Raw genomic sequence first — 17335 nt, 5'->3', positions numbered from 1 at the left:
TTGCACCTTGAGCCCTAGGAACTAGATAAAGGCAGGTGCCCTAGAGTGTGTAACAGAGAATTTTGTGCAGGTAACACCCCAACCGACAGCCCAAACTGGGAGGCCGACCAGCCATGGGTGCAAATGTGTCCCATGGGACGTCCCAGTCCCTAGTATTCCCACTGGTAACGGCAGAGGGTTTCTCCCACCAACCCCCCATCACGTCTAGCCAGGACCATATAGTCCCTCCGCTCTTGAACCACCCCCACCCTCCCCCGAGTACCTTCCACTGTATTCCCCCCTTCCCCTACACGTAATCCTAGAGAGGTAGCGTCCATTAGGGTCCCGCCCTCCCACCAGCTTGTTTTAAGCCAAAAAAAGATCTTCAGATAGGAAACATACTTCTAAAAATACACACGGAGATGCAATTTGATTTTATGTTTATAAATAAACAAGGGTCCCAAAAAACCCCACCAAATCAGAACCGACACCCCCTAGAGGCCCAATGTCTCGTTCCCCACTCCCTGAGCCAGCCAGTCCCCTGCCCTGGGGCTGGATCGGAGCTGGCACTCCCTAGTGGGGAAAGGTCCCGTGTCCCACTCTCTGCCCCACTGAGCCAGCCAGTCCCCTGCCCTGGGGCCAGGTGGGAACTGGTGCCCCACAGAGGGGAAAGGCCCCGTATCCCATTCCCCACCCCCTGAGCCAGCCATTGCCCCAGGAGTGGATAGTTTTGAGGGGGTCGTTCCTCTTCCTCCCCGTTTTCGAATCAGTCTTGGCACCTCTCTTACGAACAGTCTCCTAAAACCTGTCCCAGGCCTGTCCTTACCACCCCGTGCTGGGATCAGGCTCCAAGCCACTGGCCCCTGCTTGTGGCCATCCCCAGGGGTCACCTCCTGCTTGGGCCCCCTTTCCCCATGTGGCTCCCAGCTTCTGCAGTCCCCTGCGGGGTGGGGCAGCTCTGGAGACTGGAGGTCACAGTGGGGGTTTCGGTCTTATGTGCTGAGGGCTCCTTCGGGGGACCCTGGCGGGTTGCAGGTTTCTGGTCTGGAGGGGAAGAGATGAGATGGAAATGCAGGAAATTCCCACTGCTCCCTTGCCTTCAAATTCTCCCCTCCCCCCCTTGATCCTGATATTCCCCCCTACACGGCTAACCCCCCAGCCACCCAAGCCCAGACCCTCCCCCACCCCCAGATTCCCCTCCCCAAAGTCCCCCAGAGTCCAATCCCATCTTCTCCCCATATCAATCCCAGTCCCCACCCCCCGAATCCATACCCCTCTCAGAACAACCCCAGCTCCTCCCCCATTCAATCCCTCCTTGGCTGAGCCCAGCTTCCCTTCCCCCCAACACAAACTCCCCATGGACAGATCCCAGCCCCTTCCTCCACACCAATCCCAGCTCTGACCAACCCCCTCCAGCTCCTCCTCCCTCCAATGCCCCCCCCAACTGATGTGAGCTTCACCCGCCCCCTACAAATCCTGCCTCCCCCGCCAATCCATACTCCTCTCTGACCAATCCCTCCTGATCCCCTCCAGATCAATCCAGCCCCTCCCCCCCCGCCCAGTTACAAAACAATCCAGAGCCAGCAACCCCCAAGCCCCCTCCCCAATCCTCCCTGCTGAGCCCTGCCTCCCAATGCCCCATTCCTCCCCTCCAGCTCCACAGTGCCCCCATTAACCCTTTGGATGCTGCCTCCTCTCACCAGTTTGGGGCTGGTTCTCCAGCAGGGCCTCAGGCTGCTCCGCCCACAGCTTGTATGCAGGGTTGCTTGGGAAGCGCTTAGTCTGGCCGCAGCAGAGACACCGTATGACTGACCAGCGCCGGCCGCTGCACCCTGGGAGGAGGGGGAGGGAGAGGAGGAGGGAGTCAGGGACCGGGCACAGACAGGTATGCATGGGGAGAGGCTTTGCCACCTGACCCCACTGCCCTCTCAGGGTCCTGACTCCCAGCCCCCCTGCTCTAACCACTAGACCCCACTCCCCTCCCAGAGCTGGGGATAGAACCCAGGAATCTAGGCTCCCAGCCACCCAGAGCAGTACTGATCCCTCCCCACTAGGGGGCAGCACTCACTTCTCTGGCGCACAGTGGAGCTGATGCCAGGGACCAGGAGGGAGGAGCAGAATTTGCAGATGGTTCTCTTCACTGAGGGGTCCCTGGGGGGGAAACACAGACAGGGGCTGGGCCTGAGAAGATGGGCCTCTAGAGGGGAAAGGCCACATGGTCATGGCCCAGGCCCCGTCCCCACCTCCTGGGGCCAGATGGGGCCGGTGCCCCGTAGAGGGGAAAGGCCCTGTGTCCCGACACTCACTGTCTCAGGACGAGCCTGCGGCTGATGCTGCGCTGCATGTGGCAGTAGAATCGCGCCAGCTCCTGGTTCTCGGGGTTCTGGGCAAGGACACAGTGAGCCGCCTGCAGGGTGGGCAGGGGGAAAAGAGATGCAGAGTGAGGGGAACAGCCCCACATCGCCCCCTGCTCCATGTCACCCCCAATCCCTCCTTCCCCGAGCCCCATGTCACTCTCCCCTCCCATCTGATCGCCCCCAGTCCCACATCATCCTACTGATCCCCCCTCCCCCAGCCCCATGTCGTTACACCCAGCCCCTCTGATCTGCCCTCCCCTAGTCTCACTGTTCCCCCAACCCCATCTCCCCCACCAGTCTTCCCTCCCCTCAATTCTTCCCTCCCCTACTCCCATCCAACCTCCCCTCCCCCAGTCCCATATCACTCCCCCTACCTCCCCGTGACCTCCTTGCCCTACCAATCCCCCCTCCCTCCCAGGTGCCGCATCTCATCTTCCTCCAATCCCCTCCCCACCCCACCCCACCCCCACACACAGACACCCTAACCCTCTTTGCCCATGCTTTATTCAGGAATCCTGGGGGGAGCCCCAGAAATCCCCCCTCCCCAGGCCCCACAGAAACCCCCAGGCCTGGGGCTAGGGGGGAATTGCTCCCAGGGTCTCTCTTAGACAGTGGCTCTCAAACTTTTGTACTGGTGATCCCTTTCACACAACAAGCCTCTGAGTGTGAGCCCCCCTTATAAATGAAAACCACTTTTAGATGTATTTAACACCATTAGAAATGCTGGACGCAAAGCGGGGTTTGGTGGAGGCTGACAGCTTGTGACTCCCTATGTAATAACCTTGTGACCTCAAGGGGTCCTAACCCCCAATTTGAGTACCCCTGCACTTTGGGGTGTAACCCCCATTCCTGCTGGGATCCCAGCACTAGGGGGCCCCACCCTCACCTGGTAGAGGAAGCTGAGCCTTTGAAAAGCCTCTTTATCCTTCACCTGGGCCGACATCGCTGTGGGGGGCAGATCTGGAATGAGGGAAAATACTTGAGTGAGGGGCAGCCAGTCCCCTAAGGGGCTGTTAGCTGCCCCTCCCCCAGCTGGCTCCATGCTACCTCCAGCAATTACCCCGGGTGGGGGCGTTTTCACAATCCATCCCCCACCCCATTTCTAATGACTCTCCACCACACACACAGAGCTGGGATGTCCCCAAAAACCAGGGGGCTCCCAGGCTTTGTTATTCTTCCAGGAGGGGCAACAGCCCCCCCATACCAGAATGGGGCCCTGCTGCCTCCTTGCCCCCCACCCTTGTGGGGTTACACCTGCTCCCCCCAGATCACCCCCAATAGAACATCCCCCACCTCGTTAAACCCCCACCCCCTCCAAAATCCTCCATCTCCAGCCCTTATGTACCCCTCTCAGCCCCTTCCCCAGACCCCTATTGCTTCCCCTGCCAGCCCCTCCCCTGCAAATCCCCAGTCCCCCTCCTCCCCGGCAGCCCCTTCCCCAGATCCCCTTCCTGGCTTTATCCTGCCAGCCCCTTTTATTCCCCTTCCCTCCCCGCCCCCCGCTTGCCCCGGACCTCAGTCACATGGACACACCAGCAGCTGCAGCCTCTTCCTACCCAGCCTAGCCCTCCCCCAGCTGACGCAGCAGCAGCAGCAAAGGCCTCTGGGAAACGTAGTTCTCCAGCCTGCCTGGCTCTGCCGCACAGCATGGGGCTGGGAGAGGGGGGGCAGACACCTGTTCCTCCAGGATCTGCCCCCTCGGGTCCCCCCTCCTCCCCCAGCCGAGACTCAGCACAGCCCTGGCCCGCTGCTGGCCATTCCCCCTCCCTCCAGCAGGGGGCGCTCTGCACGGGCAGTCAGTGCTGACCCCAAGGGGGCGCTGTGTTGCAGGGAGTGGGGCAAGGGTTCAATAGGGGGCGCTTTTACTCTGCCTAATTTCAGATAATACTGTATGTCGCTGGTTCCTTTTTTTGTGAGGTTGGATTAACTGCATTGTATTGGCTCGCTCCCAGCTGAGGCAAACGTACTGCCATCCCTGGAATTCATCCTGGGGGTGTCGTTGGATTTAGGAGGCTTCCCCCGTCCCTTCTTGTCCTAAATTGTCATGGTTCAGCGTTTAGTGGTAGTTAAATAGCTGCTGCCTTCCACCCCAGAGATGGCTGCATCTCAGAACTGGTGAGGAAGATAAAAAGATCCCGGGCATCTGCCTTGACTTGCTGATTTTTAAAAAAAACACAAACTGATGGAAATGTATGAGCGCTTTGGATGCGGCCATTGGGCCAGGGGCGACAGAAGGTCCCTAAAAGTGGGGCAGCCATGGACACCTGAACCATGGCCCCAACCTGACGCTGCCTCTTTGGCCTGAGGCTCACCCCGCCAGTCACTCACACTTAGGGCCAGTAATTCCAGTGCCCCTGCTTTGGGCTACTGCCAGGGCAGCCATGTGCCCAAAGCTCTCACACTCCCAATGGAGCATTTCAAACAAAACAAGGGGTGGGGGTGGGAGTGGTCAGTCCCAGGTGACCAGTTTGCCTGAGGGGAAAGGGGGTGCAATGCTGCCCAAGCAGAGCCCCAGCGATCGGTCCTCGCTTCCACCTCTGGAGCAGATACTTCAGCAAAGCCAGCCCTGATCTCAGCTGGTGCAGGGACTGTCCCTCACTGTGTGTCTGTGCAGCACCTGGCACAACAGGGCCCTGATCTCAGCTGGGGCAGGGACTGACTCTCCCTGCAGGTCTGTGCCGCACCTGGAACAACGGGGTCTTGATCTCAGCTGTGGCCTCTACGTGTTGCTAAGCCCTTGTGATGATTTGCTGGACGAGTCAAAGCCGCATAATAAACATGACAACCAGGCTGAAGTTCAACAATTGCCCCAGGGCAGGCTGGGAGGATGCCCTGAGGCGATCGGAAGAAACTCCTGGAAAAATTAACAGCTGAAGGGATCCAATGCATGGGCTGTATTACTGAGTTATCCTTTGCTCTCTACTTCCATGAGCAGTATGGGTGAGAATATTGTGACAGGGAAATGGAGAGCAGGATGCTTCTGCAGCCAACCAAAGTTTGAAGACTAAAAGGACCAAGTCTTTCTAATAGATAGAAATGACCCAAAATGAACAGGCCTGAGCAGAGACCACTGCTCTGAGCCAGGGCAGCAAGGACCAGGCTGGGATATTCAGCTGCGTGGACCCATGGATCTGATCAGGGAAGACAGGATAACAGGCTAGGTGGGACCACGGGTCTTATCTGAGGAGGCAGGAGACTAGGCTAGATGAGCCCATTGGTGTGATGCAGCAGGGAGGTGGAGATCGAAGGATAGATGGAGCAATGGCTGGGGAGGGAGACCAGTGTCCCAGGCAATGACGGAGGCGGTCTGGAAATAAACATCACCTTTATTCATATACAGAGGCTATAGAGCATTGGAATGAACATGGAGAATGGGGGGGCGGAGCTCAGCCAAGCCAGGGGGCGGAGCCTGTAGCCAGCCCCCCCGCCCCTTTTCTCAATCTGTCCAGCAGGGGGAGCCACTAACACTCATCCTCCCCCAGCAAAGCAAACAAGTTCCGGCTTGAGAGTTTCCCCTTCAGCACCCTCCTGGGTGCAGCTTGGGCTGGAGTGCTGCTCCCTCCCCCACTGGAGGCAGCTGGCTCTTCCTCCTCCTCCTCTTCCTCATCGGCATCACGGTCCTTCTCCTCATCCTCCTCCTCCCCAGAGCTGGAGATCTCCTCTTCCTCCTCCTCCTCTTCCTCATCGGCATCACGGTCCTTCTCCTCATCCTCCTCCTCCCCAGAGCTGGAGATCTCCTCTTCCTCCTCCTCCTCTTCCTCTGAACTGCGCCGGCTGTGCTTGCGGTGAGCCTCCTGCAGGGCGGCGATCTCTGCTGTCTCGGGATGGTGCTCCCACATGGCTGCAGGGACAGATGGACAGTCAGGGGTGAGCTGTAAGGGACACCACCATGCTCTAACCACTAAACCCCACTCCTCTCCCGGAGCCAGGACTAGAACGCAGGGGTCCTGACTCCCAGCCCCCCCAGCTCTAACCCATGAGACCCCCACTCCCCTCCCATAGAACCCAGGTGTCCTGGCACCCAGACCCTCCACTGTAACCACTAGACCCCACAACCATCTGCAAAAAAATTTTGATTTTTCAACCTGATTCAATAGAAAGAAAAAAAAGCGAACTATCAGAATTTCCTGCATAATGGTAATTCTGATTTTCACACCTCTTAGATTTTCTATATGCGCGCACACACACTGACTGTTAACACGTGAGTACCTGAACTGTAACATATTTATACAGCACGCTTCTGTGGTGAGAACGAAGAAAGCAGTCACTCTTAACTACTGATTATCATCCGTAAACTTATTTTGAATTCAAAGGAGCAGAGACTCGTTAGCAATGAGTAACGATTGATGGGCCATCAGCAACTTTATGAACTGATCCTAAAATATTCCTTGGGGAAAATCATTGCTCGCTAACTTCATTAACGGATTCTCATGCCAACATCCTCTCGCCTGATCTCCTGCATAACACAGGCCCTGGTTTAAGCCGTGTGAACCAGAGCAGCCCTTTTAAAACATCCAAGGTTGATTTAAAAGCTGCCCGTGACCCACCACAGCTCTTGGTAAATTGCCCCACTGCCCCTCGCTGTTCAAAACGTATGTCTTTCCACCCTGAATCTGTCTGGCATCAACTTCCAGCCGTTGGATCTTGCTCTAAAATAGCAACAGCATCAATAATCGCAGCGGTAGAAAAGGAAGGATTTTAGAATTATGAATAAGTTGGATATCAGGATAAATGAGCTCAGGGGCTGAGATTAAAATTCTGTCACAGAGGATGATGCTGAGTCACTGGGGTGAATTCCCAGCCATTCCTGCCTTTCCCTGAGGGGGGCAAGCGGGGTAGAAAAATCACTAGCCCAACACAACTTGCCACTGGCTACTCCCTCTCCCGTGGCCATTACAGGCAACCTTCCATTGGAACGCCCAGACTCCCAGAGGGATGCTGAGTAAATACCCACGATGCCCTGGGAGGGCAGTCCCCTCCCCAGCCCAGTACCTTTCTGAGTGGAGTAGCCAGGAGGCCGCATACAGAGGCAGAGGCGCCCATCCACCGCCAGCCGCAGGATGCTGTTGGCAGCTCGGTACACGTCGTTACGAGCCACTTTGGCCGTCTTGTAACTGCGCTTCTCAGCCCAGGCTGGGGAAAGAGGGCGAGATGGGGTTAACAGGGACCACAGCGCCCCCAAGTGCCACCCTGGTGCCAGCACGGACTGCCAGGGGAAAACGCCCCCCATTAAGCCCCTGCCCGGCTCCCTGCAGTATGGCACCCCCTAGCGCTCACACCCCATTCACCTTCACAGATGTCCCAGGCGCACCACCTGGTCACGGGCTTGCCCTCCTCGGCATTGGGGTGGCGCAGCTTGAGCAGGGCTTGGATGGGGATGCGGCTGGCCAGGTATCCCACGGCGTTGTAGGGCTCCTGGATCTGGGCGATGGGGTAGATGCCAGACAGGATCTGCAAGGAGAGACAGGAAGCAGCGCTCAGCTAGGGCAGGGAGACTAGGTGTAATGGCAGCATTTGCCAGCAGGGGGAAGGTGTCTCACTGCCGCCACGACCAGGGATTTGGCATAAGTTATCCCAATATTACATGGGGGGAAATTTATGTACGGGGAGGGGAAGAGAACGGAACCCAGGAGTCCTGGCTCCCAGCCCCTCTCCTCTAACCACGAGATCCCACTCCCCTCCCAGAATAGAATCCTGGACTCCTGACTCCAAGCCCCCACCCCCGCTCCAACCACTAGACTCTCCACCCCCCGAAGCTGGCTGTGGGGCGGTACCTGTAGCTCCCTGTGCACCAGGGAGGGGAAGATGAGGCCGGGGCAGTCGCACAAGCGCACGGTGGGCGTCAGGAAGTAGGTCTGGAAGTACTTGGTGTGGCCGGGCGTCCGGGACACACTCACCACTTTGCGCCCCACCAGCCCGTTCATCAGCGACGATTTGCCCACATTGGGGAACCCTAGGGGAGGGGGTGGGTCATAATGTGGACGGAGCCTCCCAAGCTCCCACCCAGAAAAAGCCACCACCCCAAGGTCCTCCCCAATTCCGATCCAGCTCCCATCCCTCTTTTTGTCACCAAACCACCAGCCACCCCCACTGCATGCCCCCTTCACCCCACCCACCTGCAAGACATCCTGTGCCTCCCCTTCATGCACTGCCCCCCAACCAAGCACCCCTCTCCACATCCTGCACCACCCCTTCCCTCAAACCCCCTTCCACAGCAGCCACCGCCCCATTTTCCCACCTGGCCGGTCACTGTCCCCCTCAGATGCCTCCTTAAAACCCCATGGAGATCCCTCGTCCTCCACCCAGACACCCCTCCCCCTGCACCTATTATTCAACTCCTCCAGCTACCGCCCCGCCCCGATCCTCAGCAGCCCAAAGGGGCCCCAAGCCACAAATCAGGCGTATGAAGCCCTCCCCCTTCCAGTGGAGGCGCTCTCACCCACACAGCCCACAGTCAGAACACCGTCCTTGTAGAGCTCCTGGGAAGGAGCCCCGACGTCCATGGCCACGTCAGTCTGGTGTTCTACCAGCACAGCCGTCCCTTCGTCGTCCTCCTCCTCGTCCGAGTCCTCGGCGGGCAGGTGGGTGCTGGCTGCGTCCCGCTCGATCTTCTCCTTCCAGCTGCTCAGATCCACTGGGGAGGGCAAAAGGGTCAAAGAGAGTCCGACCAGTGACTTGGTAGCAGGGCTGGGCAAGTGTGCAGGAAGCTAAGCAGGGTCTGTTCTGCTCAATGCGTGGATGGGAGATGGCTCTGCGGGTGCCATGCTGCAGTGGGCAGGCTCTCCCCTAGCAGTCGTTGCTGACCCCCATGTGGCACCAGCAGAAGCTGTGGAGCAGGGTAGGGGATAAGACAGTTCTGACCCTAAGGGGATGTTATAAATGGTCCAACCAATTCCAGGACTCATGGAGAGAACCCTAGTGTGCTGGCCAAATTTCAAGTCAACACCTTCCTTTTCTGTCTGCCTAAAATACCCCATGCAGTCCGCCTCACACAGGGGGGGTCACCATCCCTTCCCAAGCTCCAGTGCTGCGCGGCTGTTCCCCAGCTGCCCTACCCCAGAGGTGGTTGCATCTCAGCGCCGGGTGAGCGATCCTTACAACCCAGAAAGAGCTTCGGGACCCCGTGGAGGTGAACGGCACCCTGTATCAGAGCAATGGATTGGGGACCCCCCCTCCCCGAGACTGAATGGGAAGCTGTGGAGTCCTCACCTTTCCCTGCAGTGATGGTCTCGCAAGCGTGGAGCAGCTGCTCTGGTCCCATGGCCGTGCTCCTGCCCTTCCTCCGCTTCCGCCGCTTCTTAAACACTGACGCACGAACAGGGAGAAGCCAGAGGTTAGACTAGGGGCCAGGACTCCTGGGTTCTATCCCTGGCTGAGGGAGGGGAGTGGGGGTCTAGTGGTTAGAGCAGGGGGGCTGGAAGGCAGGACTCCTGGGTTCTATATCCAGCTCTACGAGGGGAGTGAGGTAGAGAAATGGGGGGTGGAAGCCAGAACTCCTAGGTTCTATCCCCCATTCCCAGCTCAGTACTAAAAGTTTTCCAGTGTCACATCCCAATATCAAGGTACTAATTCATCTGCAGCCAGAGCAGAGCCAGCGCCCCCTACAGGGGGAAGGTCCAGAGTCATATTCCCCAAACCCTGAGCCAGCCAGACCCCCCGCCCTGTGGCTGAATCAGACCTGGCGCCCCCAGGCAGGGAAAGGCCCCAGGTCCCATCCCCTGAGCCATCCAGTCCTCCGCCCTGGGGCTGGATCAGATCTGCCGCCCCCTAGTGGGGAAAGGCCCCAGGTCCCATCCCCTGAGCCATCCAGTCCTCTGCCCTGGGGCTGGATCAGATCTGGCACCCCCTAGTGGTGAAAGGCCCCGGGTCCCATCACCTGAGGCAGCCACTCCCCCACCCTGGGGCCGGATCGGAGCCAGCATCCCTGAGCAGAGGCGTTACCTGTGCTGGGATCCTGGCTTTGCTGGGGGTAGGAGGTGAAGCAGACGACGTGCACCTGGGGGAAGTGGGTTTGGAAGTAATGCTTCCAGGCCACCACCAGCGCCGGCGGCGCCAGGTCAATCTTGTTCAGCACCAGGATCAGGTTCTTCCTCATCTCTTTGGTCACAAAGTCATACAGTGCAGGGGAGAAGTTAATGACCTGAGGGGGGAGACGGGGACGGCTGAGCCAAGGGAGTCGGCTTCAGTGGGTTAGAGAGGCGGGGCTGGGAATCAGGACTCCTGGGTTCTATCCTCAGCTCTGGTAGGGCAGTGGTGTGTAGTGGGTTGGGGGGGGGGGCGAGAGAGGAGATGGGAACCAGGACTCCTGGGTTCTATCCTCAGCTCTGGTAAGGCAGTGGTGTGTAGTGGGTTAGAGCTGGGGGGGCAGGAGAGGAGATGGGAACCAGGACTCCTGGGTTCTGTGCCCAGCTCTGGGAGGGGAGTGTGGTCTAGTGGTTAGAGAGATGGGTGGAGGGAGCCAGGACTCCTGAGTTTTGTCCCCTGCTCTGGGGCAGGGGGGCCAGGACTGGGAGTCAGGATGTTTGGATTCTGTCCCCACCTCTGGAAGGGGAGTGGTGTGTAGTGGGGACAGAGCGAGGGGGAGGCGGGGGAAGCCAGGACTCCTGGGTTCTGTGCCCAGCTCTGGGAGGTTGTAGTGGTCATCAGTGGTCACCGCCCCACCCATGCTGCCCCCTTCAATCTGGTTACTTTCAGGAGCTGGGATGGCAGCAGCTTCAGGCCAGGACACTGGCAGTTAGGAGAGGGAAACAGAGATCACGCAGGGGCTTCATGGACGTGGGGAAGGGAGCGGTATCCTGGTGCGATACCCTGTAACGCTGGGACGCGGGAAGGGACCCAGTGACCCACAGGGTCACGTCCAGCTGCCAAGAGAGAAGGGAGACCTTAGGGCTCCCCCCACAGTTTGTAAGGGCCCCGCAAGAGCCCCTGGGGCAATCGCTCCAATCTCCTGTGTGGGCCGCCTTGGGACAGGGCTCCTGAACTACACCTACGGCAGGACCCCGGAGGCCAGGAGTGAGGCTCTCCAACTCCCCCACTCCCCACAAGCTGTCCCTGCCCCATTGCCCTGGGATCGCAGGCAGGGGAGGGGCCCTTACCGGATGACGGATGTCTGTGATCAGCAGGATGATGTCTGACATCTCCAGCACCCGCCACAGCTGACGCCAGGTCTGCAAGGCAAGCGGAGAGGGGAAAGCCCTGAGCCAGTCAGTCCCCTTATCCTGCGGCTGGAGCAGAGCTGGGGCCCCCTAGAGGGGAAAGGCCCCATGTCCCATTTCCCACCTCCCTGAGCCAGCCAGTCCCTGGCCCTAGGGCTGGATCGGCGCCAGCATCCCCCAGAGGGGAAAGGCCCCATGTCCCCTGCTCACCTCCAGGTTATGCTCGAAGTAGCTGAGCTGGCTGGGCTGGTAGGTGCTGTAGATTCCCTCCAGATAGTCCCGGAAACACTTTTCCTCCCGCACCAGCAGCTGCTCCTTGCTCATCTGGTAGCTCCAGGGGGGGCGCTTGGGGAAATCCAGCACTGGGGGGTGGGGGGGAAAGAAGTGGTCAGTACGGAGGGATCCCAATCTTGAGAAGCTGTGAAAGGGCCATCCAGCAACCTCAGCAGAAGGGAGCCATTCCCCGGGAACTGGGATTCCATAACCCACCCATACATGGCCCTCAGCCAATGTTCCCCACCCCCGCCACAACCCGCTATGCCCACACGTCAGCCAGATCCAAGTTCCTCAGAAAGCAAGCAGAAGGGGGGGAAGCCTGGGGAACTCCCCGCCACAGGATGTTTGCACAGACGGAGCCAGGAGGCAGGGGAAAAATTCAGGAGGGTCCTGGCCCCTCCGGGCGACGGCCCCTCCCCACTGCAGCCCCTTGCTCACCGGAGCCAGATCTGTAGACATCCTGTATGTCCAGCTCCTTCTCGCTCTCTGGGACAGGCTCCAGGATCTTCTCCTGAGCCACTTTCTTGCGCCGCTCCAGCTCCTCCCGGCTCTCGCGCTCAAAGTGAAGCCGGTACCTGGCAGCAGGGGGAAGTTACACAGCATCAGGCCAGCTGGGAGACCCGGGGGCAGATATCCTAGTTGTCCCAATTCTCCTCCCCAACAGGGGCTCCCAGCGCTGCCAAGATGCCAGTCAGGTCTCCCACCTGCATCCGGACCCAAGCCAACCCTGCTTAGCTTCAGATCTGATGAGAGTTGTCTCAGCCAGTTGGTCTCACTGGCTTGATCTAATGCTAGCCAGGGGAGAATGGCACATGGAGACATTCCTCTCTAGGAGGCGCCGGCGCCTCCTATCTGATTCCAGTGTAGGGGGACTGGCAGGCTCAGGGGAGAATGAGACATGGGGCCTTTCCCCTCTAGGGGGCACTAGCTCCAATCTGATCATTCCTGTCTGAGTCTAATGCGTTGTGGGGTCTCAGCCCAGCCCTCCACAGTGCACGTGCCCTGTCCCCACCCCAGCACTGACCAGGCCCTGCGCTGGCAGCCTCATCAGGGAAACTGAGGGCTGAACCAGCCACGGAGCCCCAGCTCCCCCCTGCCCCCTAGGGGCAGATTCCTGTAGGGGCAGGGCTGAGGCCCATGAGCAGGGGCGCTGTGTGTGTTGGGGGGTGCTCTCCCTGACCCAGCAGGGAGACCCCCGATGCAGCCCTCTCTTCCCAGCTGATCTGCCATGGCTGGACTTGTTGCATAGGGCCCTCAGTGGGCCACGTAGGCTGAACCTCCTTCGGTACAGCGGGATCCGGGCCTTGAACACCAGGATAAGCAGAAAGGCCAAGGTAAACCGCTCTCCCCCTCCACTATAACCCCCCATCCAGCAGCAAGGCTAGACCTGCCCAGGAGGGGGCAGACCTCAGAGCCAACCCTGGAGCGCCAGGTTGGCCCAAATTCATCCCACTGCAGCTATCAACAGGGGTAACAGAGCAAGGAGGTGGAAGCCAGGACTCCTGGGTTCTATTTCCAGCTCTGGGAGGGGAATGGGGTCTAAGGGAGCAGGATCTAGTAGTTAGAGCAAAGGAGCTGGGAATCAGGACCGTTGGGTTCTACACCTGATTCTGCCACATACGCTCTGCATGACCCAGCTCTGTGCCTCAGTTTCCCCCCGATCACCGCCCCTCATTACCTATTGGGGTCATAGCTGCGATCCCCCAGCCTGCGGACTGCTGGCTGTTGGTTGAGTTTCCGGACCTGCAGGGACAGGGACTCGCTGTCCGACGTGTCTGTGTGGTCCTCCCGCCGCTCATGGCTGCCACTCCGGCTATTGGAGCTCGACCTCACGCCATCAGGCAGACCTGGAGCACAGAGAGGGCGGAGTCAGGAACCTTTCTCCACTAGGAGGCGCTGGCTGCGAGCCAGCCCAAGGCAGTGTAATGCACCTCCACAGATCAAGACCCCAAGGTCAGACTCAGCTCTGAAATGCAGCCCTGCAGGGCCCGTGACGCTGCATCAGGGCTGCTCAGAGCCGGGGACACTTGCAGCATGTCGCGTGTCTGCGGCAACAGAGGTGGGGGCTGGATCCAGTCTCCCTCCCACCAGAGACTCCATTCCCTTCAGAGTCTGCAGAGGGGATGGCATCATTCCTCATGAAATGGGAGGAGAGTCTAGGGGGTTAGAGCAGGGTAGGGGCTGGGAGCCCGGACTCCTGGGTTCTATCCTCAGCTCTACCACAGCGTGACTCTGGGCAGGCGCTGGAGTTAAGCAAAGGATCGCCGCAGGCAGGAATTTCTGAGGCACCCCAAGCGGATGTCAGCAGCACAGCGAGGGTCACCCAGGGGCTGAACGAAGGTGGGGTGAGGAGATTAATGTGGCCAGGGTGGGGCCCTTTATCGGCCGCTCCCAATCTGTTTGCGAGGCAGGGCTCAGAGCTGAGGAACCCTGACTTGCAGCCTGTCTCAGCGTCAACAGTCAGGACTCCCTAGCACAGGGCAACACCATCCACCATTCACCCAGCCCTGGGTCAGAGGCAAGCACAGGGCCTGGTACAGTGTGGGGGGCCCCCATACCACTCCCTGCAGCACAACGCCCCCTAGCACTGCACCCGACACTCAAGTGGCAACAAGCGGCTGGCAATACCTTAGAATCATAGAATACCAGGGCTGGAAGGGGCCTCAGGAGGTCATCCAGTCCCACCCACTGCTCAAAGCAGGACCAATCCCCCAAGCAGATTCTTGCCCTAGATCCCAAATGGCCCCCTCAAGGACTGAACTCACAACCCTGGATTTAGCAGGCCAATGGTCAAACCACTGAGCTATCCCTCTCCCACCACAGCTGCCCTTCTGAACAGATGGCCTGGCCGCACTGACCTATGGCCCCCCCCTTGCGAAGACCTTGGAGGGTGCCAGGGCTGGTGCTGCATGCCAGGGGCAAGCTCTTTGGCAAGGCACAGATGAGAGAGTCCTGCAGATTGTGCTCTCGACTGGCTGCCAGCTGAATTCTGGGTAACAGGACTTTAACACTGCTCCTTTTTGCCTGGGAATTGCTTTGGTTTATTGTCTAGGTGCTCAAAGTCCAATGGTGCCTCTCAGTTTGGGGATATAGGGACTTTCCCCTCTAGGGATGCCAGCTCTGATCCAGCCCCAGTTGATACACTTTAACATAGCCTATTCTCTATTTTATAGCTCTCACAGAGCTTTTTGCCAAGCAATTTCCCTTGTTTACTGCCTCCAGTGCTTTAAGAACAGGCACCAGGCTGCATGCGCTCTCTCTCCAGAGGGCTGAGCTTGGGAGAGAGCAGTGGAGGAGAACAGGATGTGCCCAGAGCAGGGCTTGCAACTCCAGGACTGGCTACCCCCAGATGTCAAGCTGAACTGGGGGCTTGCTAGATTGGTGCCTGATTGCCACAGCACAGCACTGGGGGAGAGCACCCAATTGTTTTGCTCGGAGAGAGGGCCTTTGTGCCCAGGGAGGTTGTCCAAATTTCTACAGGGCGCTGGGATACTCCAAGGTCTCTCACCTGCCTAACTCCCCCACATTAAATCCCCCACCGCCGCCATGCTCCAGGGGCCCCAGACAATTTCAAGTGCCAGGATTGGGTCAGCCCCCAGATGTTGGGGTGGGGAGAAGGAAAGGTCAGTGCCCAGATGTTTTGGGATGAGAAGGGGGATCCCCCAATACTGGGGTCAGGAGATGTATTTTTTGTAAGGAAAACGTTCACTCCCCAGCTGTTGGAAACGGTCAGGGGACAGGGAAGGTTGGATAGGTGTGGGATCCCAGGGGGCTTGTGAGGGGATGGATCAGTCTCCAAATACTGGGAAGGGGTTTGGTGCCTAGATGTTAGTGGAGGCAGGGGGAGGGGGTTAGTGCCCAGATGTTAGCTGGGGGAAAGGGAAGGTCAAAGCCCAGATGTTGCTGGTGGTGGGGGAGGGGGTTGGTGTCCAGATGCTTGTGGAGGGAGGAGAAGGTCGGTGCCCAGATGTTGGGGGGGGTGGAGGAGGGGTCGGTGCCCAGATGTTGGCGGGGGGAGGGGTCGGTGCCCAGATGTTAGTGGCCGTGGCCCCCTCCTCACCCCGTTTCCGCTCCCTCTTGTCCTGCAGCTGCTTCTTCTTCTGCTTGGCGCTAAACGGCCTCTTGCGAGGCATGTCCCGGCCCGGCCGCCGTCCCGCAGCACCGGGAGGGAAGCGGGAAGAACCACTCTGCAGGCCCGAGGGGGAGGGAGGCGGAGCAAACCACTGCGACTGGAAGAAACCACTGAGAAGCTGGGTAGGAGAAATCAGGGAGAAACCATGGCGGAGGGAGGAATAAACCACTGAGACGGGGGGGAGAGGAATAGTGGAGAAACCACTGAGGAAGGGGGGAATAAACCACTTGGAGCGTGGGACAGAATAAACCACCGTGTGCGGGGGAATAACCCACTCGGCAACTGAGAGAAACCACTGAAGGGGTGGGAGAAGAAACCATATGATCCCAATAGAGCGGGGAGGCAGAATAAACTATTAAAAATATGGGAAGGCAAAATGAGAAGGGAGAGGAACTATTAACTAGTCTGGGATAAATCATTTAGCTGGGGGGATATAAGAGTGGCAGGAGGCTGGGCTAAACCATGCAGCTCTGGGGGCAGTGAGACTGGCTTGTACCATTAGAGGAGAAACTCTGGCTCTACCATTTTTGTTAAAGGTGGGTGCAGGGGGCTGAATTATTTACAGGGCAGATATATGGCTGAACCATTCTGTTGCTGGGGGTGGGGGTGCTAGGATTGAGTTGAACCATTTTGAAATGGGGGGAGTTAATCCATCCCATCCCTTCCCATTTAGGCTCAGGAGGAGGAATTAGGAAACATGGAAACAATGATAAATCTTTCAGTCTAGGTGTATGAGAGCATCTGGGCTGAACTACTCAAACTAAGAGAACAGAAGGGAGAGTGGACTAGAGATGGAACCCAGAAATCCTGGCATCTGACTCCTGGTCTCCCTGCTCTAACACACTAAACTTCACTGCCCTCCCAGAACTGGGACAGAACCCAGGAATCCTGATTCCCAGTGGCTCACCACCCCGTCTGAACCCACTGGTCATGTCAAACTTTATGTTATGTACAAGTTTTTCTCTTGTTAATTGATAGATGATAACTGCAACCTAAGTAGATTTGTCCGTCCTGATTCTGTAACAGCTGAACAGCACATCAATTTCTTTGGGAATCTGGGAACATTTAATGTCCAAATCAGACCACTTTTCCCCAGCAGAAGTTGGTCCAATACTATATATTACTTTCTCTCAGGTTTCAATTGGTTAGTTTTGTGAGGAGTATGATACTTCACATATTTGACCAGGACTCCTGGATTCTATTCCCAGGATCATCCCAGCCCTGCCAGCATGATGGCACACGCAAGGTCATGCCACACTGGGTGGGAGGACAGCCCATTTTTAGGAGCATGCTGTCTCATTCCTGCTGGCATGACAGCGCCTGTGAGGTCATGCCACATGCAGGGAGGGTGGTGTGCTCTTTAAGAGCCAGAGGGGGTGGAATTGCATTCCCCCATCCAACACCGGATAAAACCACATCTGTTTTTGTCCCCATAC

At 58.2% G+C, this 17335-nt stretch overlaps 2 protein-coding genes across 4 annotated transcripts; both read right to left on the bottom strand.

The window, feature by feature from the left end:
- Positions 1 to 404: 404 nt before the first annotated feature.
- On the bottom strand, positions 405 to 4063 carry RPP21 (ribonuclease P subunit p21). 2 transcript variants are annotated; one of them, XM_032800622.2, is made up of 6 exons: positions 3851 to 4063; positions 3223 to 3296; positions 2286 to 2386; positions 2048 to 2130; positions 1680 to 1811; positions 405 to 1023 (listed from the first exon to the last, which is right to left on the bottom strand). In XM_032800622.2, exons 2-6 carry the CDS (start codon positions 3277 to 3279, stop codon positions 866 to 868), a joined length of 531 nt encoding a protein of 176 aa, XP_032656513.1. In that variant the 5' UTR covers positions 3280 to 3296; positions 3851 to 4063; the 3' UTR covers positions 405 to 865. The 2 variants fall into 2 exon arrangements, with proteins under 2 accessions (XP_032656513.1, XP_032656503.1); XM_032800612.2 differs by having other exon boundaries at positions 3870 to 4063.
- A 1581-nt stretch (positions 4064 to 5644) lies between these two features.
- GNL1 (G protein nucleolar 1 (putative)) lies at positions 5645 to 16060 on the bottom strand. 2 transcript variants are annotated; one of them, XM_075071594.1, is made up of 12 exons: positions 15828 to 16060; positions 13446 to 13614; positions 12206 to 12342; positions 11702 to 11853; positions 11432 to 11503; positions 10278 to 10476; positions 9546 to 9641; positions 8776 to 8970; positions 8111 to 8289; positions 7625 to 7787; positions 7329 to 7469; positions 5645 to 6177 (listed from the first exon to the last, which is right to left on the bottom strand). In XM_075071594.1, the coding sequence occupies exons 1-12, from the start codon at positions 15898 to 15900 to the stop codon at positions 5798 to 5800; spliced, it is 1956 nt and encodes a 651-aa protein (XP_074927695.1). In that variant the 5' UTR covers positions 15901 to 16060; the 3' UTR covers positions 5645 to 5797. The 2 variants fall into 2 exon arrangements, with proteins under 2 accessions (XP_074927695.1, XP_032656327.1); XM_032800436.2 differs by lacking the exon at positions 5645 to 6177 and adding an exon at positions 6806 to 6985 and having other exon boundaries at positions 15828 to 16058.
- Between the last annotated feature and the right edge of the window lie 1275 nt (positions 16061 to 17335).

This window comes from Chelonoidis abingdonii, chromosome 12 (genome assembly GCF_003597395.2).
Source record: "Chelonoidis abingdonii isolate Lonesome George chromosome 12, CheloAbing_2.0, whole genome shotgun sequence".
NCBI lineage: Eukaryota > Metazoa > Chordata > Testudines > Testudinidae > Chelonoidis > Chelonoidis abingdonii.
The sequence above is the reverse complement of the archived record's forward strand: the minus strand, read 5'-3'. Positions and strand labels throughout refer to the sequence as shown.